We start from the raw sequence: 25,954 nt of genomic DNA, 5'->3' as shown, positions 1-25,954 counted from the left end.
TATATAATACCATGCCCTCCCCAGAACAGTACTACTAGTTTGAGAGTGTGTGTGTGAGAGAGAGAGAGAAAAAAAGAGAAAGAGAGAGAGAGAGAAAGAAGGAGGAGGAGTAGGATACTGTAAGATTAGGAGTCATAAGGGAAGATATTTTTGTTGAAGGAGCTGGTTTTCAGTACTCACATAGCCAACGGTCTGATACCACACGAATAAAATACTGTGGAGGAAGTGGCTCAAACACAGGAACAAAGAATGTAATGAGATGCTCATCTTGTGCATATTTGGCCTTGAGCAGGAAATACTCATGGTGTAGAATCACTTCACTGTCAACATCTTCTACTAAAATCCAGAATGCCTCAGATGAACCATGAACCTTACAATAAAAGGACACATGGTTAGCAGAAAGGAATGCTTTCCCATCCAGTTATTACTCTAGTAAATTGAAATTTACCTTTAAATTGTGCTCCTTGAGCAAACACGGCCTAGATCCTTTGTATCCCCATACAGTATCTAGCACAGAGTCAGCACTTAATAAATGCTTGATGATAAGACCTATACCTTCATCATATGCCCTGCCACTGTTTGTACACACACACACAAACATCCATACCTTTTTCTGGCTTCTTGCACCAAGTGCACTAATCAAATTAATAGTAACACTATTACTAGAAAGAGCATGGCAACTAACAGCCTATGGCTCTATTCATAAACTTTGTGATTCTCCAGCTCAAAATTTTGCTCTATATCTCTCTCCTCCAATAGAACACAAACTGTAACTATAAGGGCAGGGACTGACTCACTCTTGTAACTATAAAAGGCTTCTCAAAAATTCTAGTGCAGTTCTAAGCTTTTTATAACTGCATAAGGACTTTTGGGAAACTATTTCTAGAGCCTAGAAAAGTGAATGGTACATAAGTACTTAACCTAACTTATTCATTCCATCTAAGAATATTTACTCAAAATAAAACCTCACCTTTTCATCCCACTGGAAATCAGGAGTTATGGTCAGCTCTACTTTCAGGGTAGAACGAGTGATGGGCTGCAAATGAACTGAGAGTTCCAATTTGGGGAAGAGATGGACATACTTGTGGATGGTTTTCCCCATCTTGGGCATGCGGATAAGCTCACCTATATAAATAAGAGGAAGTTCAATGGCTGAAACCCTAGCCAATCTAATATAGCATATAAGTAAGTAATACTCTAGATTATGTTTATGTGTTGATTGGCAGTTTTTTTGATCACAATACAAATTGCACTTCAATCACTTAAAAGATCAGACAAATTGAGAGGTAGATTAACATGTAGGTGAGAGTGTAGGATGGGCTTAAATATAAAAAAAATTTAAAAAACAAAAAAAAAAAATTAGTTTCCATTTCAACTCAAACTTCTTGCCAATGTGGCAAGAAAGACCAGAGTTCCACAAACCTATCTCATTGTGATTCAGGTCATACAGTCGCTCAAAAGGGAAGTTTTTCTTCTCAATCTTCTTTACCACTTCCTCAGGGAGCTTCCGGAATTGGCGCAGGGGACACATAGACTGCCACCTATCCAGGAAGGAGATGAAAGTCACTGGGTCACATTCCCAAAAGACAAGGAGAGATTATAGAAGACATACAGAAACAACAACAACAAAAAATCTAAGCAGTGCCAAATGCACTTGTTACCCAACAGTCAATCCTAATTCACAAACTCCAATGAGCCCAGGGAAGCCAAACATGGTATAAACTATGCTGCTTCACATCCATTCCAAGCAACAGATATCATATTCATAGATTAAAATCATAATTGGTATCCTCAGATTCTTTACTGTAACCCATGATAATTAATTTTCCAGCCCTCCAACTCCTTACATGCGTTTGTCAATCATCTTGCATAGATTCAGGGTCTTGTCAGTCAGCTGGGCCCAACCTCGATTTAAGACGATTTCAAAGATGGCACGCATTAACCTACCAGCCGACTAGGAAAAGAAAATCAGTTAATTCTCATTAGTGCCAGACCTAACTGGTTAGCTAACTGAGTATATGAGGTCATATTCTGATTAAAGCACCCTTGTATGCTCACCAAAAACCTCACTTCTTTCCTCTTTCTGAGTTATAACACAGCTTCATTCCTTTCTCTTTTCCATGCTTACTGGTACTGAAAAGGATAGCTTTCAGTAACAGTTGATCCAAAATACCTTAAGTAGAGTAATTTAAGATTCACTGCCCAATATAACAAAAGCTGTTTCTTGCCAGTAGCCTGAGGCTAATTAATGACTTTAATAGATGGGAACAATAAAACTGGAAAGGCTTTCAGTCATCCTTTGATCATTAACAAATGCTACAGCATTGGGGGCAGCTAGGTGGTGCAGTGGATAGAGCACCAGCCCTGAATTCAGGAGGACCCGAGTTCAAATCTGGTCTCAGACACTTAACACTTCCTAGCTGTGTGACCCTGGGCAAGTCACTTAACCCCAGCCTCAGGAAAAAAACCAACAACAACAACAACAACAAATGCTACAGCATTAGCAAGAAGGACCTGCTCTTGACTCATGAGGCAGAGTTATATGACTACTTTCCCAACTTTCCCCACCACTACCAGCCCCTCCAGCAACCTCACCCTTTCATGAAGCTTAGGGTTAATAAAGCACCATGGCAGCAAATGAACTATAACACAACACAAGAAATTAGGAAATTAGAAATTGTTTAAGTCTACTTGTAATTGCCAAACTGCAACTTTGAACCTACCTGTGTGACATATACCATGTCTGCCATCAGTGCAAACCCCTCCAGTTTAAGTTGCGAAATAAAAGCCTGGAGAAGCACATTGATCTGTAAAAGGGAAAAGTAGGGGAAAGCAATATAATTCAAACATTCTCATGTACAATATCAAGTGAATTATATTCCTACTCTGGAAATCCCTCCTAAAATTAAACAGTATTTACTTTGTACAACAGGGACAGATATTTTAGGTTAGAAGTCAGATTAACCAAAACAGTTAACTTAGGGCTTAACATTTCTTTTGGGAATTATATAAAACACGTGATCCTAATCCTTTGGGCATATGTCCTAGTTTAAGTGGTAAGAGGCTTACCTTTGCACTGGGTTCCTCAATGCTCTCCTTCACAGGAATAGGAACTCTCTCTAATAATTTCTGAAGCTCTAGCTTCTCTTCCTGTCATGAGCCAAAAATTGAATTAGAAAGAATGTTGAAAGAAAATAATCTTCTAGGCCCCAATGCACAATCAAATCCTAATCCAAATCCTTCTGGAGACTCACCTCTCTCACTGTGATGTTTTTGAATTCTGAAGAGAGTGAAAACACTCTAAAGAGCTCAATTTCACTCAAAGTTGGTTTCAACAGCTGATTATAGGTCTGCACTGTGTCATTGGTGATATAATAGTGACTGGCAATTCGGCCAAGTTCTGTCACCTTTAGGAAAGAAAGTTCAATTTAATGTTGGCAAAAAGTTCAAACCCCTTTTTGTGACAGGTTCATTTCAGAGTGTCACAGGCACTGTAAATTCAGCAGTGTGTGCCTGAGCTATCTCAATGAAGTAGGTACATTTCTAGTGCTCATAGTGAAAAGACAGACAAGCTCTACATATCAAGTCAACTGATATAAAAAGAAAGATTTTCAGGAGTCTTTATAATGAGATCAGGACATTCTGAATCCAATGAAACAACTACTTTACTGAGATCCTCTTTTGTACTTTACCATACTTTCTATATTTTTGTGTGGGAATTGGATATAACCAAAGTTAAAATCTGTGTTGAATAAAAGAAAATTTCCCTAGGTCTGGAATCTCTCCCCAAGACATTAAGCCTAAGAACCATCCTACTCACTTGAAAGTTGCCAGTCTTCTTATCATATTTGACCAAATTGTTTTTGTCCAGCATGAGAGCAGCTGTGTGTACCAAATCTAGCCGGCGCTGATCCAGCAAGGGATCCCCCTTAAGGTCATCATGAGAAATGCCATAGAGGGTTGGGGAACGGAGCATTCGGATGTATAAATAGGCATAACCCAACCAATTTACTGCATCCTGCAAAGAGAAGAGCATTGACTTTAGGAAGAGGAGAAGTTGTTGATTAACAAGGTAACCTGCAAGATCTTAGTAATACAGAGAACTGGTAGCCTCAAAACCTTCTAAGTGAGCACTTATTAAAAAAAAAGAAAAGAAACAGGTGTTAAGGATAAAGTATTACTGGATGCTGAGTGATCAGTAGCATCAAGATTAAAAGTGCTAGCTTACTTATTCTTCTCAATACTTTGGTTTCAGGATAGAGATAAGAAAGTGGAATCTAGTGGACAGAGCAATTCCTACCTACCTTTGCATTCTGGACATTTCCCAGAACAATCTCAGCATTGAGCATGTCAGGCAGCTTTGATACCATCTGGCTCTCAATAGGTAGCTGCTGATTGAGTAGGGACAAATAGTACTGCAGCTCCCCATGAGATGTAATGAGGATGCCTTCTCCTTTTGTGTCATACTGTGGTCTTCCAGCACGACCCAGCATCTAGACCAATTAGGAAAAAAAAAATCAAGTTGAGGATAGTAAGAAAGCTTCTTTCTTTGGCTTAGGGATTTCAAACTTTGGGCTTTTTTCTTTCCTGTCACCTCTTAATATCCTTGTATAAAGTATTTGTTTCCAACATAAGTACTAAATTAAAAGTCTAGTACCTGCAGAATGTCCAATGCTCCCAATTCTGTCCAGCGCCCCTTTTCTGGGCTATACACCTGTGTGCCTTTAATGATGACTGTATGTGCAGGGAGATTTACACCCCAAGCCAGAGTTGCTGTAGAGACGAGAACCTACAGGGGGACAAGACAAGGTTTTAAAGATAATCAAAGGTTGTTCTGTTAGTGACAAGCAGCAACATTAAATGGCAAGTAGCTCATGACTTCTCTAGATATCTGGGAACTGGCTCTAGGAAAGGGTTGATCACATCAAGTTTCATACTGGGGTCACATTTACACAGTGCTTTAAGGTTTACAAAGCCCTATCTTCACAACATCCCTGTGAAATAATTAAAGTTAAGCAACTTGCCTACAGCTTCACAACTATTAGTGGTAGAATAGAGCTTTACATTGCATAGAGCAGGCCAGGTTTCAGCAGCTGCTTGAACAATGCTAGGGAAGCTATAAAAGAAACACTTTTCTGGCATCTCACATACCCTACAAATGTCCAGGTAATAAATGTTCTGGAACTAGAGCAATCAGGTCTTCAGTTAAAATGAAATTGTGAGATACTTAAAAAAAAAAAATGACTACCCTTTCCCCTGCAAATAAGATAGGGTCTTGCAAAGTAACTGCCTTGGTTACTAATGAGATATGTATGTCAGCCATACTTTCCCTCACCTGAATGTGTTTGTCAGCAAAAAGATCTTCCACAAGTGTCCGGTCAACTCTGGTCATACCAGCATGATGAATGGCAAAGCCATAAGGTAAGAGATCCTTCAATTCTAAATTCTGTGGCACAAAAAAAGACATTTAATAGATTTGTTCCACCTTCCTGACTTGGTGATTAGAAATCATAACCCTTCCATGTCACTAAAATGTCTTTGCAACCTCCAAACACACATACTACACATAGATGGGGGCAAAGTTTTTTACTGAGTCTTCATGATCCAATCAACACAGTAACTCCACAACTGAAAAGAACAATACTTGGAGCAAGATCCCCAGCAGAAGTGAGACAGGATCACCACTTCAACAAGTTTTTAGGGCACGACATGGAATACCTGCTGACTTTGCTGTCTGCAGTCAGGCTTTGAGTTAGCAGCTTACAACCCCTAAATGGAGCCTGGTCTTTCCCTTCTCACCTTGCACTGCTCGGCTTCTGTCCGAAGGACCTCAGTGGAAGCAGAGCCCTCTCGAAGGAATAGGCCCAGAGTATCCTTCTCTAGACACATATCTCGAATGGCCCTGGCCGTCTTTCCTGTCTCCTTTCGAGAATGGACAAATACTAGCACCTGAAAGAAAATTACATATCATCATGAAGAGATTCAGCACCAAGAGCCATCTTTATCACCTCCAGAAAACTGAAAAGCACAGTAAGCACAGAATATCCAAAACTGTAAAAGATCAAGAAGTCAAGGTTTTCTAAGAAGGATTAGCTAAGGAAAGGAAATGTTATTTTGTCTTCTGAGAACAACTAGTAAGTATCTGATGCCTGATTTTGAATTCAAGTCTTTCTGACCTGCAGGCTTAGCATTTTATCTACTGAATCTTAGCTGCCTTTCACTATCCTGGTAGCTTCCCAGATGAATGAATGAATGAGTTGCCCCTAAAATGTGGCAAGGTCAGAAATCTAGGACTTAAGAAGATTAAAAGCATCTCAATACTCTATAACTATTAACAGCTCTGCAGTAAACCCAAAGGGCTTAAAATACCTAAGACAATGGAAATCAAATGAGGAACATAAAACTGACCTGGTTCTTCCCAGCATGTTCCATAATCTTCTCATAAACTATCTCATTCATGATCTGGAAACGTTTAATTGCCTTTTTCTCTGTGATGCCCACATATGTCTGTTCAAGAGGCACTGGTCGGAAGCTTAAAAAACAATAGTGCAGACAGTTTCTTAGAAAAAGACTCATCTCAAATATATAAATTTGACAAAGTTGTCTGTAAGATTGAGTCATTCTCTAATTGATAAATGGACAAAGAATACTAATAGGTTGTTTTTAAATGAAGAAATCAAAACTATAGTCATATAAAAATATACTCTCAATCATTGATTATAGAGACAAATTAAAGCAACTTTTGAGATATTTTCTCACACCTATCATATTGGCTAAGGGATAGAAGGAGAAAATGACAAATGTTGAAGGGCATTTTGAAAATTTTGGTCACCAGTTGGTGGAACTTTGAAGTGATCCAACCATTTTGGAAAGTAATCTGGAATCATGACCCAAGAGTTATAAAACTCTGGACATCCTTTAATTCAGCAATACCATTAATTAGGTCTGTTTTACAAGATCAGGGAAAAAGGAAAAGAACCTGTATATTTTAAATTATTTATAGCGGCTCTCTATAGTAGCAAAGAACTGGAAATTAAGAAGATGCCTGTCAACTGGGGAATAGCTAAACAAGTTGTAGTATATAATCATGATATAATATTATTATTCTATAAGAAATGATGAATTGGTTGATTTTAGAAAAATATGGAAAAACTTGCATAAAATAATGAGTAAAATGAACAGAACCAAGAGAATGTTTTATACAGTAAAAGCAATATTGTTCAGAGAACAACCTGTGAGCATTATACTCAAATCAACTATAAAGTATTCATGAAGAAAGATGTTAACCACCTACAGAGAAAGAAAGAACTCATAAGCAGAACTATGCATAGGATTGTTTTACATATATACATACACATATACACATCTGTTGACAGGAAAAGATAATGATGAATGTTGGAGGGGATGTGGGAAAATGGACACTAATGCATCGTTGGTTAGAATTGTGAAATGATACAATTATCCTGGAGAAAAATTTGGAATTGCCCAAGAGCTATAAAACTGTGCATACTATGTTTAACCTATATTGGATTGCTTGCTATCTTGGAGAGAGGGGAGGGAGATAAATCTGGAACACAAGGGTATATACCCTTTAGCCCAGTAGTGTCTCTATTGGGTCTGTGTCCCAGAGATCATAAAAGAGGGAAAAGGAACTGGAAATTAAGTGGATGCCCATCAGTTGGAGAATGGCTGAATAAGTTATGGTATATTATTGTTCTATAAGAAATGATCAGCAGGATGATTTCAGAGAGACCTGGAGAGATTTATAGAAATTGATGCTGATTTAAGTGAGCACTACCAAGAGAAAATTATACACAGCAACACAATTATGTGATAATTAACTGTGATGGACTTGTCTCTTTTCAAAAACGAGGTGGGGTTCAAGGCAATTCCAATAGACTTGTGATGGAAAGTGCCATCCACATTCAGAGGGAAAATTAGGAGACTGTGAATCAAAGCATAGTATTTTCACTTTTTGTTATTGTTCCCCTTCCCTGCCCCCCTCCCCCAGCTGATTTTTTTTTTTTTTTTTTTTTTTTTTTAGGTGCAGCATATGAAATATATCTAGAATTCCACATGTTAACCTATATTGGATTGTCTTGGAAAGGGAAAAGGGGAAAAGAGAAGGAAAAAATCTGGACTACAAGGTTTTGCAAAAGTGAATGTTGAAAACTATCTTTGCATGTTTTTGAAAAAATAAAATAACTATCTAAAAAAAACCCCTAAACACATCTGTGTCAAATGTTGGCCTTTGCTAGTGTGGAGTGGAAATGGAAGGAAGGGAAACAGGAACCTAAAATATAACAAACAAAAAAAGCAATACTGAAACAAGTGTTTTGTGTTTTTTTTTTTTTTTTGTGCTGTTTGGGGGAGTGGAAAAAAGGAAAAGTAAAGTTCTTTCCCCTCATTCTAAGAAAACAAATTTAAACTCTACTTCCCAAAATGGTTTCAATGTTTACTTCACAACTCCTCCCAAAATTTTTTCCCCTAGATACAATCCAAACACTGATTATAGAGTAATATGGTAGAGGGGAAAATCTTGGCTAATAGCCTCAAGGTCTTCTCCCATCCTATACCTGTTGTCAAAGTAAAAAAGGCCCTTGGCAGGATCTACACGAAGGAAAGTAGCAACATCCTCATAATTTGGGAGGGTGGCACTGAGCCCAATGAGCCGAACACGTTCTTGGGTCATCTCAATGTTTCGGATAGCCCTAGCTACCAAAGCTTCCAGGACAGGACCTCTGTCATCATGGAGAAGATGGATTTCATCCTGGAGATGAGATGTAAATGAAAGTTAACCTCATTACAAGAGAAATAATCCCTTGGACTAATTTTTTCCCTTTTAACAATCATGTTATACCTACTAACTAATTGTTTATAATGCCTATATTATGGAGAAAGGGGGCATCTTAATTTCCCACTAAAAGGCAGAAGGAATCAATCATTATGTAATATCACAGGGACTTCTGCACTTTGATCTCGAGGGAAAATGTACATAGTACGTAGCACAAGATCTTGCACAAAATCTGTACTTCACATACATTTGTTGAATCAAAGAGAACAAAAGCTAGAAGGGGCACAGATGAAGCTACTACTTGAAAACTTCCCAAGAGATTTCTTAATTTAATTAAAAAGATAAATTTCTTAACTGGAGATATGGTATCAAACAAAGGTTTTTTTGTTTCTTCAAATGTTTCTCCTTTTAGAGTTAGCATTTCTAAAGATAAACAATGCTGACTCATCAAAAGCAAAAGGTTTATCCAGAACAATTCCCTCAGTTTTCTAACAATGGAACACTTCTGAAGGGAATGGCTTTCTCTATTCTGAGCTCTCCAAGCAAAGGCTGGATGATCCCTTGTCAAGAGAAGCTGAAAAGATTCTGGTTCAAGAATGGCTAGCCAGAGGGGTCCCTTCCAAGTCAGACACCTCATTTTGAATTATTTTCCTGAACTTGAATATCTATAAAGCTACTTTTAGCTCAAGATTTTCCCTCAGCCTCAGTAGCACTAAATAAAACTTATCAGCTAAATATTAGTCTCAATTAACTTTCTCTGAATAAAGATTGCTTCTTGTTCCTTTAAAACTAATAAAAGTAGGCAGGTCCAGAAGGGGTTCTCCACTCACCAGGATGATGAGGCGTACTAGCTGGGTGTAGGTACGCTCCCCACCCTTCCGGGTAATGATGTCCCACTTCTCGGGGGTGCAGACAATGATCTGGGTGGCATTAATTTCTTCCTTGCACAGTTGGTGATCACCTGTCAGCTCAGCCACATTAATACCATATGTTGCAAGGCGCTAAAGAAATAAGAATCAAAAGAAATCTCAGACAGCAAAGAGGTAATTTATCTTATATGCTTTACGACCCAGAGCAAATCTTGTTTCAGAACATAGGTAGCACACAATCTATCCATTGACTAAGCTGTCAGTTAAAGCAGATTCCCTCTAACTTTATGTCCCAGGCCTCTATAAGGTTTTCCTGACATGGAAATTGCCTCTACCAATGATGAATAATTCAAGGTTAAGTGAGCTGTCCATAGTCACAAAGCTAGCAAAGGATATGAACTACATTTTTCTGATACTATCCATACTCTCACACTGTTAAATCTATATCTATATATGGCAAATTTAAAGTTAAGATAAGGCACCTCTGGAAACACTATGTATTTCAATCAAAAAGAGAAAAAAAAAAATTGAAGACTTATAAATAGCTTAGATAACAGATATGAGCTTTTAATAAATACGGTTTTGACAATATTTAACTAATAAAGAAAAAAAAGGACTAAGAATGAGAAGGTGGAAATTTTGGCAAAAGACAATCACAAAGCAATTTTCATTGCTGATATCCAAAAATTTCCAAGCAAGAATCCATATCACAAGACACCAAACTTTTGGTGCCTTTCTAAGAGCCACAAACAAGAATCTAAGTGTTCAAAACTAATTTCTAACAAATTTACTTCATAACCTATCCCATCTACTCCAATGACTGTGAAACAGAGTTAATAATACTAAATTACATCTCACTATTATTAGCAAATAAAAAAATTAGGTCGCTCTGAAAGTTTAAAATTGATAGCTATCTTAACAAAAATGATCTTGGGAGAGCCCAGAGCAGAGTTAACTTTTTATAAACTCTATACTTTTTAAAGAGGGGGCCACTGTCCCTCAGACTGTTGGAGGACCGGACTATAGTAAAAACAAAACCTCACACTCTGTCTCCGCCCCTCAGCCCATTTGCCATAACCTGGCGGGCCTCATAAACGTCCTCAGCAAGCTGCATCTGGCCCGCGGGCCATAGTTTGAGAACCCCTGCTCTATACGATTACCTTTCCAAAGCTGCCCACCATCTCCTGTACTAGAGACCGCATGGGAGCAATGTAGATGATCTTGAAGTTATCCACATTGATGGTACCATCCACATTAATGTGCTTCCCAATCTCCCGGAGCATACACATCAATGCCACATTAGTTTTGCCAGCACCCTAGGACAAATAGCAATAGATGTGAGATGAGCTAAGAAAGCAAAGTAAAATAAATTCATTTCTTGTCCTAGTCTCATAACTACTTTGTGAGTCTTCTACTTTGTCTTTTGCTGTTCAATTGTTTCAGTCATGACTCATTCAATGTCTGACTTTGTGACCTTATTTAGTTTTCTTGACAAAGATACTGCAGTGGTTTGTCATTTCCTTCTACAAATAATTTTGTAGATGGAGAATAAGTTACTTGTCCAGGATCACACAGCTATTAAGTGTCTAAGGCTGGATTTGAATTCAGGTCTTCCTGACTCCAGGACTGGAGTATCTACAACACCACCGAGCTACTCATTCTTTTTTGGGTTCAAAATCTCTCTACTGACAAAATGCAGATAACATTTTGATAAAACTGTAGAGCTCAAAAGAAAAAGGAAAAATATGTGGGGTTCATACCGTGGGAGCACACAGCAACAGATTCTCATCAGTATCCAAGGCAGCACGGTAGAGTTTGCTCTGTATCCGATTAAGTGTTTTAAATCCCTCAAACCCAGCCTGGGCATATTTCTGTAACTTTTCCACTGGCAGCAGTTGCTAAAAAGACAAAATAGGTCATACATCATGTTGAAAGAATCTGAAACAATTGGTAGTCTTGTTTGCTAAAGAGAACCTGACTGTAGAATATCAGAATTTCCTGGAACCACTGGTTTCCAGAAAGACAGTATTCATTTGTTGAAATGGAGCAAATATAGCAAAGAGATAAGGCATTTTAATGTTTCAATTTCAAATGACTTCACAACTATCAAAGCATAAACATTAATAAGCCAAAGCAAGTAAAATGTAGTATCACTATGGATAAGTCCTAACAATGCCCTCAATTCAGTATATACTGATCTGAACCCTGAGCAGAAAAGGCATCAGTTTTTTCAACTCTAGTACAAAAATTAAGAGGAAGCCCCACCCGGATTTCCAGAAAGGGCGCAAATACTCAAAACCGAAAAATTAATGAGAGGCTGGACAAGATAACAACTTATTAATAAAGGAACTTACCTCTTCAGGGCCAAAGGGTTTGGGCTTCAGAGCAGGTACATGTACCTCTTCATAGCCCTTGCGCTGGCGGCGGAAAGAGCCATCAGGAAGTTGACAGCGTTTATTGGCCATGAAATGGCTCCCCTGGGTGAAGACCAGATCTTCCAAGTCCAGAACCTGCCTAGGGGCCAGTGCCTGGGGGGATCAAAGAAAAGCACAACTCACCAAGGAACTTTCTTCAACCTTTAAAATACACTACTTGCATTGCATCAGCTAGTTGAAAAAGCCTTCCTTCTCACTGCTCACCTACCTCACCACTCTGATCTAGATCCATGGTTTCCAGATCTGTGTCCATTCGGGACTGACGGACACGCTCCCTCCGGGACCGCTCCTCCTAGAGTAAATAAAAGACAAATATCACCTTCAAACTTAAGTTCTTTATGATGCACCTATTTAAACTTAACTTGGAAAGAGTCAATCCTAACAATTCAAAATTAGAAAGATCTTTATTTTAGACACTTGTCAGTGTGCCCACAAAAGCATCAGAGAAAAGTGGACAGCCTCTATCCTATAAAAACATCAGAGGATATAGACAGTCTCTAGCCAACATGGCAATCTGGAGTAAAAGGAACCATATGGTGTTAGTAAAGCACTTGTGGTCTTTCCATTATGCTTATTTAAACTTACAAATTCTAATATGAACCCATTAACATGTACTCAAGTGGCCCATAATAACATTTTACTCCACATTTCAGCACAATCTAATTCTATCAAAGACAATCACCAAAGACAGAAAGCAAATGAAAAATTACAGGTCAAACCTTACCCGGATCAGATCCTCCTTTTCAGTTTCATGGAGCTGGTAGAGGAATTTGGAGAGTTCTGGATCAGACTCCATCTTTCCCATGATCCTCTCCTTTTCAGCTTCACTTTGTGCACTAGCCAGCAAAGTGCAATATAATACTGCCAAACAGAAAAAATGATGAAATATAATGGGACAAAAAAATGAATAACAGGGTAACAGGGAATCCAAGTTATCATATTATAGGAACCACAGAGATGAAAACATTATTCTCAAACCCACATACAAAATAAAGACAAGCCCTCATGCATACTCACTCATCATCCTATGTTGTCTCAGCACTTTAATAAAATCAAATGTGTTGAAACCCAGGAGCAGAACCAGCTGGTTTTCACATTCTCGATCATCGCTGGCTGTCTACATAAACACCAGGTATGATTAGAATCAACATAGTTTGCTTCACACATTACTTTCTCTATGCTGTTATTTTGGCCTTCCACTGACATCATAGGCTGATGTCCTGAGTTGCACACGAACTGGATTTAAGTGAGGCACAGATGCACAAAGTCATCAACCTCACTCTCTTCCAGACCATCATCCCAGACCAATGATGTCTGGCCAAGCTCTACGCACCCCCAGCGCCTGCTTCATCTGTCTTCATGGATACTGTTCTCATTCACCTACTCCACCAGGTAAAGACTTCATATGTTTAGGATAGATATGCCCCTAACTGACAGTTACCCTCAACCTGGTTTAGCCCACTACCAAGACCTTCACCAGAGTGGAGTCACTGAGCACATGACAGCTTCTTGGAACTACAGGCCAGAGTTGGGTGAATCAAGTGGATAACAAAGGTAGATAAATAGCCCTGGAAAGGGCTAGCAAACCTTCACCAAAGAGATTCTAGTCTTCCCAGAACATCATCTACATTTTCCCTGTGTAGTAATGCCAGGGAATATAGACATGACTGACCTGGCAGCCACTTACCTAAAGGAATGGTACTATCCCTAAACTACCCCCAACATACCTTCAAGATCTCAAGTACTTCATCTGCCTTCTTCTGAGATACGATGGCATCATCGTAGAAACGGCTAAGTTGTCTCTGTAGCCAAAAGGCATCGATGTCCCGAGGATGCAAATCCTTTTTCTTGGAGCTCATCAGCTCACCTGAGGCTACAAGCTATAAAAATAAATTTGATCATTAACTCAACACTTTTTTAATATATCTCAACTACTTTCACCTATGTTTGAAATCAAGCCATATTCCCAACCACAAAGCCAACTTTGTCCACTGATATCATTTTAAAACCAGTTATGTAATTTTCCCTATTGGCCAACTGAAATAGAAGTTCATCAATCCCAGGCTCCAGACAATCCTGAAATATGAGAATAAACACCTACCTTTGGGCTCACTATGAAAGTGCACTATCATTACAAGTTTACCTTTATAACCTAGGGGGTTAGGATTTGGGTTGGTATGCTACACTAAGAAATAAACGGTCATCAGCTCTACTTTCCATTTATTGTGGAAAGTATAGGGAGGCTGTACTCACATTGGCTGAGAGGGTGCAACGCACAACAGCTTCATCCCCTTCCATATCATCATCAGATGCTTCTTCTCTCACCTCCCCATACACATCCTCATCACCTTCCTAAGGATATATTTAATGGGTCAGAATAGATCTTTGTAGTTCTATAAAAACATGTCAGTTCTAAATGACTCAAATTAGCTTCTTACAGCAGAATAATTAGGATGAAAAAGCCTCCTGAAAGGTAGATTTCACCATATCCTCCAAAACTTTACTGAATGAACCAAGAAAACTATATTGAGCACAGAAGATAAGAGTCATATGAATTCACTAATTTTATTTTTCATCTCTTTCTTACTCTCTACCAAGAACTTAATCCATAGGTTATCATTTGTCAGAGATAATAATTTCAAAGAGATATAAGACACAAAAGCCAAAGTCCCTAATATCCTGGTTTCTATCATTAAAATTTTGAACTAATGAAGCTTTTTAGAATAAGCAGGTAATATGAGATGAAAGTTATACAATAATATATTTGGAAAAGCAAAACAACCAGTGACTACTAGGTATATATCCCAAAGACATCCCCTTACCCTCCAAAAAAAGGAACAAGACCTATTTATGTAAAAATATTTATAGCAACTTTTTGTGGAAAAGGATACCCATCAACTGGAGAGTGGCTGATCAAGCTGTGATATATGAATGTAATAGAATATTACTGTGCTATGAGAAATAACAAGCAGGATGATTTCAGAAAAACCTGAACTTATAGGAATCAGATACACAGTGAAGTGAACAGAACCAGACCAGTGTATATAATCAAAGCAATATTGTATATGAATGATTGAGATATTCTCAACAATACAATGATACAAGATAATCCCAAAGGACTAATGAAACATACTATCCACCTCCATAGAAAAAACTGGTATCGTTTGAATACAGACTGAAACATACTATTTCTCACTTTCTTTCCTTTTTTCTTCTTTACAAAATGACTAATATGGAAACGTTTTACATAACTGCAAAAAGATGACTTTGTTTGAAGAGCTTGAGTAGCACCTAACCAAAGCATTAAAGAGGTAGATATCTCCTCAAAGGTATGTGAGTGTCATGGAATATTTCAAGTGAAAAATACAAAGTAGAAGATATCTTATAAATGGTGAGTTACCCAATATTCTTTTTTGCAGATAACAATATGCTAATTGCACTGAATTCTAGAACACCATCAATACTCCTTTAATGAGATTCATGGTCACTCAAAAGACACTGGTTGAGCAATCCACAGAAAAATGTATTGTCCAGATGATAATGTGGTAGATTAAGAAACACATGAATTATCCTGTAAGAACATGTATTTGGACAAAGAACAACAAACTACATAGAGAGAAGATAAGAAGGAGATGGACTGACTGCATTTGGGAAAGTCAACCAATCAACAGCACAGTGTCCTAGTGATTGCAAGCTGCTCCATACCATAAAATCCCATCTTTTTAATAACAATTTTCTCCTGGCACTACTTAAGGCTGTAAATCAGGGAATTCCATGATCTCAGGACTCGGAAATTTCAGGTGAATCAGGGAAATGTTAAGACACACAAGTATAAAGATAGGTGATTATTAAACAACTAAGTGCTTGCATTGTGTCAAGTACTGGATACATACAAAGAAAGACAAAGACAATCCCTACTCTACTCAAAGTCTAATAAGAGAGACAACACGCAAACTACTATGTACAAACAAGATATATGCGGAATAAATTAGAGATAATTAACAGAGGGAAGACATTAGCATTAAGGGAGATCAGGAAAGTGACATTTTAGCTGGAACTTAAATAAAGCCAGAAAAGCCAGGAGGCAGAGATAAAAAATGATAGCCATTCCAGGAGCAAATAACAGTCAGTGAAAATGTACAGAATTGGGAGATGGAGGGTCTTGAGCAAGGAACAGCAAGAAAGCAAGTGTTATATAGGATTGCAGAGTACACTGGAGAAGTAAGATCTAAGAAAACTAGAAACATGGGAGGGAGGTATTTTATGAAAAAACTTTGAATGCCAAACAGATTATTTTTTATTAGATTCTGGAGGAAATAAGGAGTCAATGAAATTTATTGAAAGGGTCAGCATGATGAAGTTAGTTTGCCACCTTGGGAGATCAAATTAAAAGATGAATGGAGGATAAACTGGAGTAGGGAAGACCTGAGACTGAAAAATCACAGAAGCTTGTTACAATAATGCAGATGTGAGGGATAGTGGTCTGAAAGTGTCAGAGGAAAAAAGAGGGTACATATGGAAAATGTAAAAGTAAAATTGACAGGGATTGGCAAAAATTGGTATAAAAAAGGAGAAAGTGAGGATGACTAGGGTAACTAGGAGGATAATGGCATCCTCCAAAGTAATAGGAAAGAGAGGAAAGGAAAGGCTAGGGAATAAGAGTAGGAAGGGGAAAAAGATAATGAGTTTAGTTTTAGACATGTTGAGTTTTAAGTTATCTATGAGATTCTAGTTCACGATATCTAAGAGGTAGATGGAAATATGAATCCAGAAGTCAAGAGAAAGATTAAGGTTGCATATTAAGTCGATCTGAGAATCATTAATTTAGAGATGATAGAATCCAAGAAAACACACCAGATCACCAAGAAAAATGGAACAGGAGAAAAAAAAGGGGGACAGAGAGGGGCCCAGGACCAAACCTTGGGGGACAACCAGAATAGACAAGCATGATCTGGATGAAGATCTATCAAAGGAGACTTGAAAAATGGTCTGACAAGTAGGAAAACTAAGATAGCAACACAAAAACCTAGAAAATAAAATATCAAGGAGATGAGGGATTGACAGGGATTCGCTGCAGAAAAGACAAGAAACAGAAGAACTGAGAAAAGACCACATGATCTGTCAGTGAAGAAATCACTGGTAACTTTAGAGAGAGAAATTTTAGTTGAATCATGATGTTGGAAGTCAAAGGATAATTTAAGAAGAGGGTGAGAGAAGAAAAAGTAGAGATATCAAGGATAGATGGCCTTCTTAAGGAGTTTAAACACAAAAAGCAAGAGAGAGAAGGATGATACCTAGGTGATAAGAGCAAATGAGGATTTTTGAGGCATATTTGTTGGCAGTAAAAAGACAGCCTGAAATTTTAAAAACCTTAAAGTGCTGTATAAATTCTAACAGCAATAATAGCAGCTAGAATTTATACAGCACTTTAAGCATTGTAAAGTGATTTACAAATATGGTCTCACCTTATTCTCACAACTCTAAGTAGGTCCTAATAGCTCCATTTTGCAGATGAGAAAACTGAGGCAGATAAAAGTCTTCATTCATGCCTCTGGGTTCAGTGCCGCTGCATTTCCCAGCTACCCCATTAAACTAATACCATCAAAGACCAGAATTATTGTTACACAGTTTCAAAGCTTATCACTTACCTCTTCATCTGACTCAAACTGCACATTTACACCATATGTCTCATCAATGTTATCATCTAAAAAAGAAAATTAAACAATTAAGAATGAATAAACAAAGACAGGGAGTGAAGGAAGGAATTATCTGCCTTCCCCAGAACTCCTAATTATTTTCAGGAATACTACAACAGTTGGGAATTCATCACTATGTATCACTTCACGTTAAAGCACTTCAATACTATAGATACTGGAAAGAAAAGTCACCAAGCTTTATCAAAGAACAGAATCATAAAATGCCATAAATGTTAATAAAAATTTACATTTACATACCAGGTTAAAGTTTCTAAAATACCTTACATTCCTTATTTCATGTAACTTTTACAAGTACTCTTGAGGCAAAGATTACAGGTTTAACTGTCTCAATTTTGCAGTAAGAAAAACTTCAAGAGGTTAGGTGACTTACTTTTACTAAATGGTGAATGTGGGACTGATCTTGTATTTAGGGATTCTTAACCTGCAATTAATAACTTGCTTTTAAAAATATTTTAATAACTGCATTTTAATATAGTTTCTTTTCTAATGCTATGTACTTTATTTTGCATTTAAAATATTATTCTGAGAAAGTTTTTGTCTGTCTGCCAAAGAGGTCCAAGACACAAGAAGAGCTAAGAACTACTGACTTAAAGAGACCTAGAAGGTTAGGTAGTCTCACCCAAACCTGAATAAGAATACTCTCTACAACAGACTTAATAAGAGATTATGTTATCTTTGCCTGAAGATATCTAATGAAGAGGAACTCATGAATTTCCAATTAGCACTAATTCCTAAGCAAGAAATGCTTTTTATTACTCTAAAGTGAAATTTGTCTTTCTGCAATTTCTACCCAGAGTTCCTAGGTCTAGGACCAAGCAGAATAAGTCTTTCACATATCAGGGTTCCAAACAGTTGAAAACAGCAATGGCATTCCACTTAAGCAAGCCTTCTTTTATGCCCAATACTTCTCTTCCAACTAGACAAGAGTCATCCAATGGATTCTTTTTCTTTTTTTTTAGCTTTTAAGTTCTGTTTTCTTAACTATCTGAACTATATTGGAAGTTTTAATTACACTAAAACTTCAGGACAATAAACAAGTCAACGATTTTGTAATACAGATGAATCACAAAAACAACCAGATTAAAGAATCATTACTAGATTCTAGGAAAATATGTGACCTCAGGAATGTAGTTAACAGGGTTAGCAAGCAAATTAACCAATAAGATTGGAACAAAGGATTTAAAAAGTTTTATTACCCATATTCTGGATTTCCTTGTCTCCACCATAATCTGTGATCTTTTTGCCCAAATTCACCAACACATGGTATCGAGTATCATCTGTCTGGCCCAGCAGCAGGTCAATCTCCTTTCTTCTTTCCTTGTCCCGTAGTTTCTCATTTTTCAAGACTGCTAAGACTTCATCTGCTGCACCACAAAGGATATCTCGTGGCTGACAGAAGAAAAAGAAACATGTTTTGGAGACATGATATTTAAGTTTAGCCATCAAATCACAACAAATTAACTTAAACTATAGCCATTAAAACCTTTACATTTCTCTATTAGATTTCATGGGATTATACAGCAATTGTGGTTCTTTTGGTTAAAGACGTAAATATGCAGTTCCAAAAATCACACAAACATGACTACCAGTCTTTTAAAGGGACACACAAACTGATTTTAGAAGAGAAAAGATAAGTGCTTGGCAAGCTGGATAGAAGCTTCCTCTAATCAATTCATTCTATGTCTTCAGAGGATTAAGTATACTTAGTCCCCAGAAAACTCCAAAGCACTTATTACCAATTATTTTATCACATGCTTTGATGGATTATTTTAAAGACATATGAGGACTCCTAACCTAAACAATTAATATGTAAACAACAATCATATCAGAAAATAGGGAATTTCAGATGCCTTGACTCTCATCAAAAAATGGTATCTTTCCTTAGCTGCTTTGTCTAGTAACTTACCTGATCCCCCAGTGCTGCCTGGATAAAGCTGAGTAGCACCTCATAAGTTTCACGGGTCTCCTTGGTTTTGGGTTTATAGATGATGCCCACCATCTCATCAATGCCTTCTGACAGCAGCGTATAGCCTTTCATTTTATTGATGTCATGCCTGTCCTCATCACGCTTTCTTCGTCTGAGTAAACCAAGAAAGACAATTGATCAAGACCTATCCCTACCACTTCTCACCCACATGATAAGACTAATTAAAAACACACCCTTTTCCTTTTCAGGTTCTTTTTGTGGAAATAACAAAATTTGTCTTCCCAAAGTGAATCCATCCTCATTTAACTTCAGGAATCATTCTCCTGTTATTATAAACAAGCAGAAATTTCCCATGCCAGCTTTTCATCAAATGCCTTAAAATTTTTAAGGATTCAACACTTGATCATGACTCCTATTGTTTTGATTCCTTTCCCCAAGGACATGAAGGATTTTATTTTGACCAGTTTTTCCCTATATAAGTGAAGAATTTGCTTTTTATACTCAGAGAACTTGAGAGCAATAAAATAAAATAAATGATCTAGTATGTCTCTTTGGGAAGAGATAAAGCCTGAAGATACTGTGCTAGGAAAAAAGAATCAGTTCTACAAAAGAAACAGATATTAATGTTAACAAAACAAAACAAAACAATGAAACATTACTGTTTTCTGTTGGAATATTTGCTTTATGAAGGAACTATTCTATCTCCATTTACAAAAAATCATTTTACCACCAAAATTGAAGTAGCAAAAAGCAGGGATAAATAATCTAATATCAGCTTTGTTATCAAGTACTTTCCTCTCTATGAGCAAGTCACTACATCATTTACATCTTTGAGATGAAAAGACTCGTGGGTAAATCAGAGAGACAATTTGAATTTATTCACAAATTCATGTTTATTACTACAAAAAAGGCTATCCTTCTATTCTTCCCTAATTGGTTCCCTATTTCACTTATCATAGAAACCATTCCAAATATTCTTCTCATAAACCTCTTATATTCCCTCCTCCCCAATCCATCATTTTACTAAGCAAATTGGTTATTTGATGTAAGCTCCCATTTCTCTCCTTTTCAAAGCCTTCTGACATACCCAACTCTCTACTCCATTTCTCCAATTTGACAATAAGATGGTCCTTTTTCTTGACAAAGCCAACCCCTCTGGATTTGTTCTTGACTGGAGGATTCCTTCCCATCTTCTCCAAAAAACTGCAATCTCAATCACATCCCCACTCTCTCAAATCTTCAATCTTTTTATCTATTGGTTTCTTCACTACTGCTTTCAAGCAGTGCTAAGTCTCTATAATCCTTAAAAATTCCAATCTCCCTCTTCCCGAGAGTAAATAAAAAAACTCTATACACTCCCTATACTTCTATTTCCTTTCTCAATCACTCCTTAATTCTTTGTAATTTAAAAAAGCTGAGAAACAATTTTTACAGACAGTGTTTCTGATAGAGGCTTTACTTCTAAAATATACAGAGAAATGGCTCAAATTTACAAGAATACAAGTCATTCCCCAATTAATAAATGGTCAAAGATTATGAACAATTTTTAAATGAAGAAATTAAAGCCATCTAAGGTCATTTTAAAATATGGTCTAAATCACTATTGATTAGAAAAATGCATATCAGGACATCTCAGAGGTACCACCTCATGTGAGACTCTCCATTGTTTAAAAACAAAAATCCTTTGCAATTTGGATCCTCTAATGGCTCAACTGAAATTGCTCCCTGCAAATTGCCAAATCTTGATAGTTTTTTTTCCACTCTCTTGATCCTTCTCCATCTCTCAAATGCTTGACAGTACCATTCTCTGTCCCCAAATACTCTCCCCCCTGGGTTTTTGTGACACTACTTTCTTCTAGTTTCCTTACTGTTTAGGCATTTGTTCTAAGTCTATTTCACTGGCTCCTAGCACTGTCCTTAAATGTGGGTGTTCCTCAAGGCTCTGTCCTGGGCCATCTTTTCTTTTCTCCTTGTATGTTCAGATACAATCTCTGCTCTGACCTTCAAGTCTTTTAGTATAGTTTTTAATGGATGTTAAAAAGTGTATATCCTGGAGATAAGTCATACTAAACATATTCAAAACTATACTCTTCACAATACTTCCCTCTTCTAAACTTCCCTATTTCTGTAGAAGACACTACCATTCTTCTAGTCTCTTAGGTTCTTAATAGGTATCATACTGGATGACTTTCTCTATCACTCTGTATATCTAACTAGTTGTCAAATCTGATATTTCTAGCTGCACAACATCTTTTAATGTCCTTTTCTCTACTTACTAGATGTCACTTTAATTCACCCTCATCACCTCAGGGAAATTATTCCAAGAGCCTTCTCAAATCTCTTTTAATTGCAGTCCATCCTCTATTCTGCTGGCAGTTCAGCACAAACCTGATCACATAACTCACCTACTCAACCATTTCTTGTAGTTCCTCACTGTCTCTAGATTCAAATATAAAAAAATTCTGTTTAGTTTTTAAAGCCCTTTACAAAGTAGCCTTAACTTATCTTTCTGGACTATCTAACGGGACTTTACTCCCTTTTCTGAATTTTAAAATCCAACCAAAACTATCTTCTCTGTTTTTCACAAGACATTACATTACCCTTCTCTTGGTACCCACTATTCTCTTCCCTGGAACTCATCCACTCCTGACTTCACAAAATTTTTCTTCAAGATGTAGCTCAACTCCCACTTTCCACATTAAACTACTAGTGTACTTTCCCAAGCTACCTGTATTTAATTAATTCCTATTTATTATCTTTATTCTGTATATACTTATATAAATACTTGTATCATCAATCCGATTATAAAATTAGTAGAGATTCTCTCTTCTTTTGTATTTATATCCCCAGTGAATAAATAAGTGAATTTTAAGAAGCATTTATTAAAGGATTACTATATTCCAAGCACCATAAAAAGTGCTGGAGATACAAACTGCTCCCTAAAAATAAAGGAAATGACCCACAAAGTTTCAGCTTCGAATCAAATGGAAAGGTCCCATGGTGTTTTGGGTACAACAGAAACGCACTTAACTAATGTCTCCTCTTTAAAACCATTTCTACCAATAAAATCACATTAGTTTCAACTGTTAAATCATTTGATAATGTCAAGGACTTTGGTAGCAAGATCTTTCTTTTTGGGGTCTTCAGTAGTTGCACATATAGTACCTGCAGAAAAGACCTATTATAGAATAGATAATAAAAGTTTGTTGATTCTGTATGATGAAGGGGATAGATCTTAAAAGTATGTTCTCTATATAGTTGCTTAAGCTTTTCAACAAAAAACTAGAAAGTGTTTGAACTTCCGTACTTTCAATTTCAGGGAAGAGGACAGAATTCTCTAGATACTCACTTGGCTCTTCTCTCCTCCTGCATCTGGGGCTTGGTCCTTTGCGCCTTGTCCCCCATGCGCGTGCCCTCAAGTTTTCCCACCAGGGAAAGAACCTCCCCTGTTGGCTCATCTCGTCTGGTCCGGTCGATGAGAGAGCGGTCAGCTTGAAGGACAAGGTTGGAGTTCTGAAATAATCACAACAGTAACCAAGCTAGAAAGAATGGCGCAGCAGACAATCCTGCAAACGCTTCCTTCACCTGCATGCTCATCCTTGGGAACAACCCGTACTGACTTCACGTATAGAAGGGTAGGACATCGCTTGTTTATCCACAGCTGGGGCAGAGTCCAGGAAAAAAGTGTGGAACTCAAAAACGATTTTTTAAAAATGTGTGTCAAAAACAGATGAGTAAAAACTTTAAAAAAAAGAGAGAGAAGAACGTATACGCTTACAGCTGAGCACTTCATAAAATACGTACGGATTTGGCACTCGGGCTAAAACACTATAATAAGCCAAGGAAGAGCATTTTCTGTACTTGGGGACGCCTCCAGAAAAGAGCCTCTCGTGTGAGTACGCAACACCTGTGTCTGGCGGCTGGAGGCGATCCTTCATCCGTGGGGGTCTCTCTCAGTCCCATCCTTCCCCATTTTCCCCAGCCCTTCAAGATGTCCGGGCGTCCCTAACAGTCCCCACGCTCGGTCTCTCGTCTCAGGGACTCCCTGTCCCAACTCTCTGGTGCGCGGCCCCCTCCCAGCCCTCCTCCCTGCTCCGGTGGTCCGAGTCCCGGAGGGATTTCTCCCCGCCCCCCACCTCTGGCCGAGCCGGGCCCGACACTCACAGCCTTGTATTCGTACTGCAGGCTCCGGGCAGTCACATCCGCCATGGCGGCGCCTGCTCAAGCGCCCGACTGAGGCCCCGGGGTTCGAATCTGCCTTCTCAGAGCCCTGTTTCCCTTCTACTGCGCTCTTCCAGTACAACGCACACACCACGGAAACGCTGGATAGAAGCAGGGGAGGAAGGAAGGAAGGAGCCGAAGCTGCTCCCTTCCGCTTCCAGGTTACTCGACCTCCTCAGAGGGAAGGGGAGGGGGAAAGAAAATGCGCATGTGCACAAAATCCCAGGTCGGAGAAGGGAAAAACCGGGTTTCTTCTATTTCGCGCGTTAGTCACGTGTCCGGATTGTCGTCACCCTCAGTCGTTAAGTCCTGGGCGGTCGCAGCTCGGGAGCCCCGTTTATACTGGGATGAATAGTATGCCAGTACGCATGTGCAATAGAGCCTCGAAGAGGTCCTGGTAGATTAAAATGTATTGAATGCTGCTCTGTTATTTCTCCTCGGGGGTAAAACTAAAACAAACGTACAAGTAAAAACAACTTGCCCTAAAAAAGACCGACATCGTCAATTTTTCCACAAATGGAACAACTAAGGGAAAAGTAGTAGTGAGAGGAATCCTGGAATTAGGAAGATCTCAACCCGAATTCTAAATATTTTTTAAAATTCGAATTCTTTTTAAGAATTTTTTTAATTTTTTAAAGAATTTTTTGTGTAAGAATTTTTTAAGAATTGTGTCTTTTAGACACAATAAGGGCGGGATCCAGGACGAGCGAGAGCCTCTGTTCCACAGCTTCCCCTCTAAAGTGGGTGGCTGTTTAAACATTGGCTGGGTGGTCGTTTTTTAATCCTTGCGTTCGCCCCCAAGTAGCTCGCTAACGCTGGAGTGCGCGCCTGTACTATCTCGGGTGATTGCGGAGGTGCTCCCACCAGCGACGCCGCCACCGGCCCGCTACCGCGGGATCGGGATGCTGCAGCCGGCCCCGAAGTTCGGGGGTTTTCCCCGGGGCCCTCTCCAGGGGAGCCTTAGTAGTGAATGTTTTCTATGCGCTAGGTACTGCACCGAGCCCTGAGAATACAAATATAAGGAAAAGGAAACTCTACCCCATCTATTCCAGTAGAGAAGTCCCATGCACCGCAGGGGGACCGGAGGCATGGAGATAGGAACGGGGCGTGGCTTTAGCAGAGAAAGTGGTGCGAATAAAGCAGTAGTGCGAGTACATCCTGGAGAGGAATGAAGATGGATGAGTCCAGGCTTCCTCCTTAAAATGGAAATACCAGGAGGAAACAGTCTAATGGAGAGGGGGATTTGCAGGGGCAGGAGGTGCTGCGAGCTTCCAGGGGCCTCCAGTAAGTCAATGCAGGGACAATGAGGGAACCTGATGGGTCATGTTGGAAGCTCCACGACTAACCTGGTCCCTAGATACTGTGGAGAGGAGAAAGCCCCGGCTTAGGGACATAGGATTTAAATCTGGGAAGTACTCCGGGCGAAAAGGAGCCTTTCCAGCTCTCCATCTATGATCAGGTCCCCCTTTTAAGGAAAATTCACATTATACCGAATCATATTAATCTGAAATCCATTCTTCTCCCTGTTCGGTTAGGGCTGCTCATTCATCTGCGACATCTTCCTTCACCTATCCTTCCCCTGCCACGCACCAGTAAAACCCTCTCAGCAGACAGTAAACCAGACCCATTGGTACTTTAAAGGGATGTCTATGTGAACCCAGGGCAATGGGCGATGAGAATATCCTAGTCCAAAGGCCATGAAGACTGTCGAAGCAGGTGCATGGAGGCTTAGAATTTGGTCAGGCATCAGAGATGCCGAGTCATCTGCCACATCTCAGGTGATCCCTGGACTTTTGTCTTGCCGTTGGACTTCTTGACTCGAGCAGTCCCCACTTAAAATCCAGTCCCCTGCAAATCAAGAGATCCTCCACAACGTCATCAGCCATCTCTCCAAAATGCCGTCCAAGCAGTGATTCTGCCAGGAATGGTTCTGCTGCTGCTGCTGCAGAGACTGAAACTCCAGCATGGGATTATTGAGAAAATGAGATCTC

The 25,954-nt window shown here is 38.7% G+C and overlaps 1 protein-coding gene across 1 annotated transcript in view; it reads right to left on the bottom strand.

Moving 5' to 3' along the window:
* SNRNP200 (small nuclear ribonucleoprotein U5 subunit 200) overlaps positions 1-24,084 on the bottom strand; it is a 38,009-nt gene extending 13,925 nt beyond the window's left edge. The window contains exons 1-28 of the mRNA XM_074287603.1: positions 23,907-24,084; positions 23,092-23,255; positions 19,722-19,893; positions 19,012-19,204; positions 17,747-17,802; positions 14,352-14,450; positions 13,826-13,978; positions 13,116-13,215; positions 12,823-12,959; positions 12,307-12,390; positions 12,018-12,191; positions 11,424-11,561; positions 10,824-10,979; positions 9,625-9,795; positions 8,577-8,770; positions 6,409-6,532; positions 5,800-5,949; positions 5,336-5,446; positions 4,658-4,789; positions 4,305-4,493; positions 3,821-4,018; positions 3,255-3,407; positions 3,070-3,150; positions 2,724-2,807; positions 1,848-1,954; positions 1,423-1,541; positions 971-1,125; positions 181-370 (exon numbers count right to left, since the gene is read on the bottom strand). Coding sequence (XP_074143704.1) covers positions 181-370; positions 971-1,125; positions 1,423-1,541; positions 1,848-1,954; positions 2,724-2,807; positions 3,070-3,150; positions 3,255-3,407; positions 3,821-4,018; positions 4,305-4,493; positions 4,658-4,789; positions 5,336-5,446; positions 5,800-5,949; positions 6,409-6,532; positions 8,577-8,770; positions 9,625-9,795; positions 10,824-10,979; positions 11,424-11,561; positions 12,018-12,191; positions 12,307-12,390; positions 12,823-12,959; positions 13,116-13,215; positions 13,826-13,978; positions 14,352-14,450; positions 17,747-17,802; positions 19,012-19,204; positions 19,722-19,893; positions 23,092-23,255; positions 23,907-23,951 — 3,829 coding nt within the window. The 5' untranslated portion in view covers positions 23,952-24,084. The remainder of the gene's footprint in view (positions 1-180; positions 371-970; positions 1,126-1,422; positions 1,542-1,847; positions 1,955-2,723; positions 2,808-3,069; positions 3,151-3,254; positions 3,408-3,820; positions 4,019-4,304; positions 4,494-4,657; positions 4,790-5,335; positions 5,447-5,799; positions 5,950-6,408; positions 6,533-8,576; positions 8,771-9,624; positions 9,796-10,823; positions 10,980-11,423; positions 11,562-12,017; positions 12,192-12,306; positions 12,391-12,822; positions 12,960-13,115; positions 13,216-13,825; positions 13,979-14,351; positions 14,451-17,746; positions 17,803-19,011; positions 19,205-19,721; positions 19,894-23,091; positions 23,256-23,906) is intronic.
* Positions 24,085-25,954: the final 1,870 nt, after the last annotated feature.

The sequence above is a fragment of the Sminthopsis crassicaudata genome, chromosome 2 (assembly GCF_048593235.1).
Source record: "Sminthopsis crassicaudata isolate SCR6 chromosome 2, ASM4859323v1, whole genome shotgun sequence".
Lineage (NCBI taxonomy): Eukaryota > Metazoa > Chordata > Mammalia > Dasyuromorphia > Dasyuridae > Sminthopsis > Sminthopsis crassicaudata.
The sequence above is the reverse complement of the archived record's forward strand: the minus strand, read 5'-3'. Positions and strand labels throughout refer to the sequence as shown.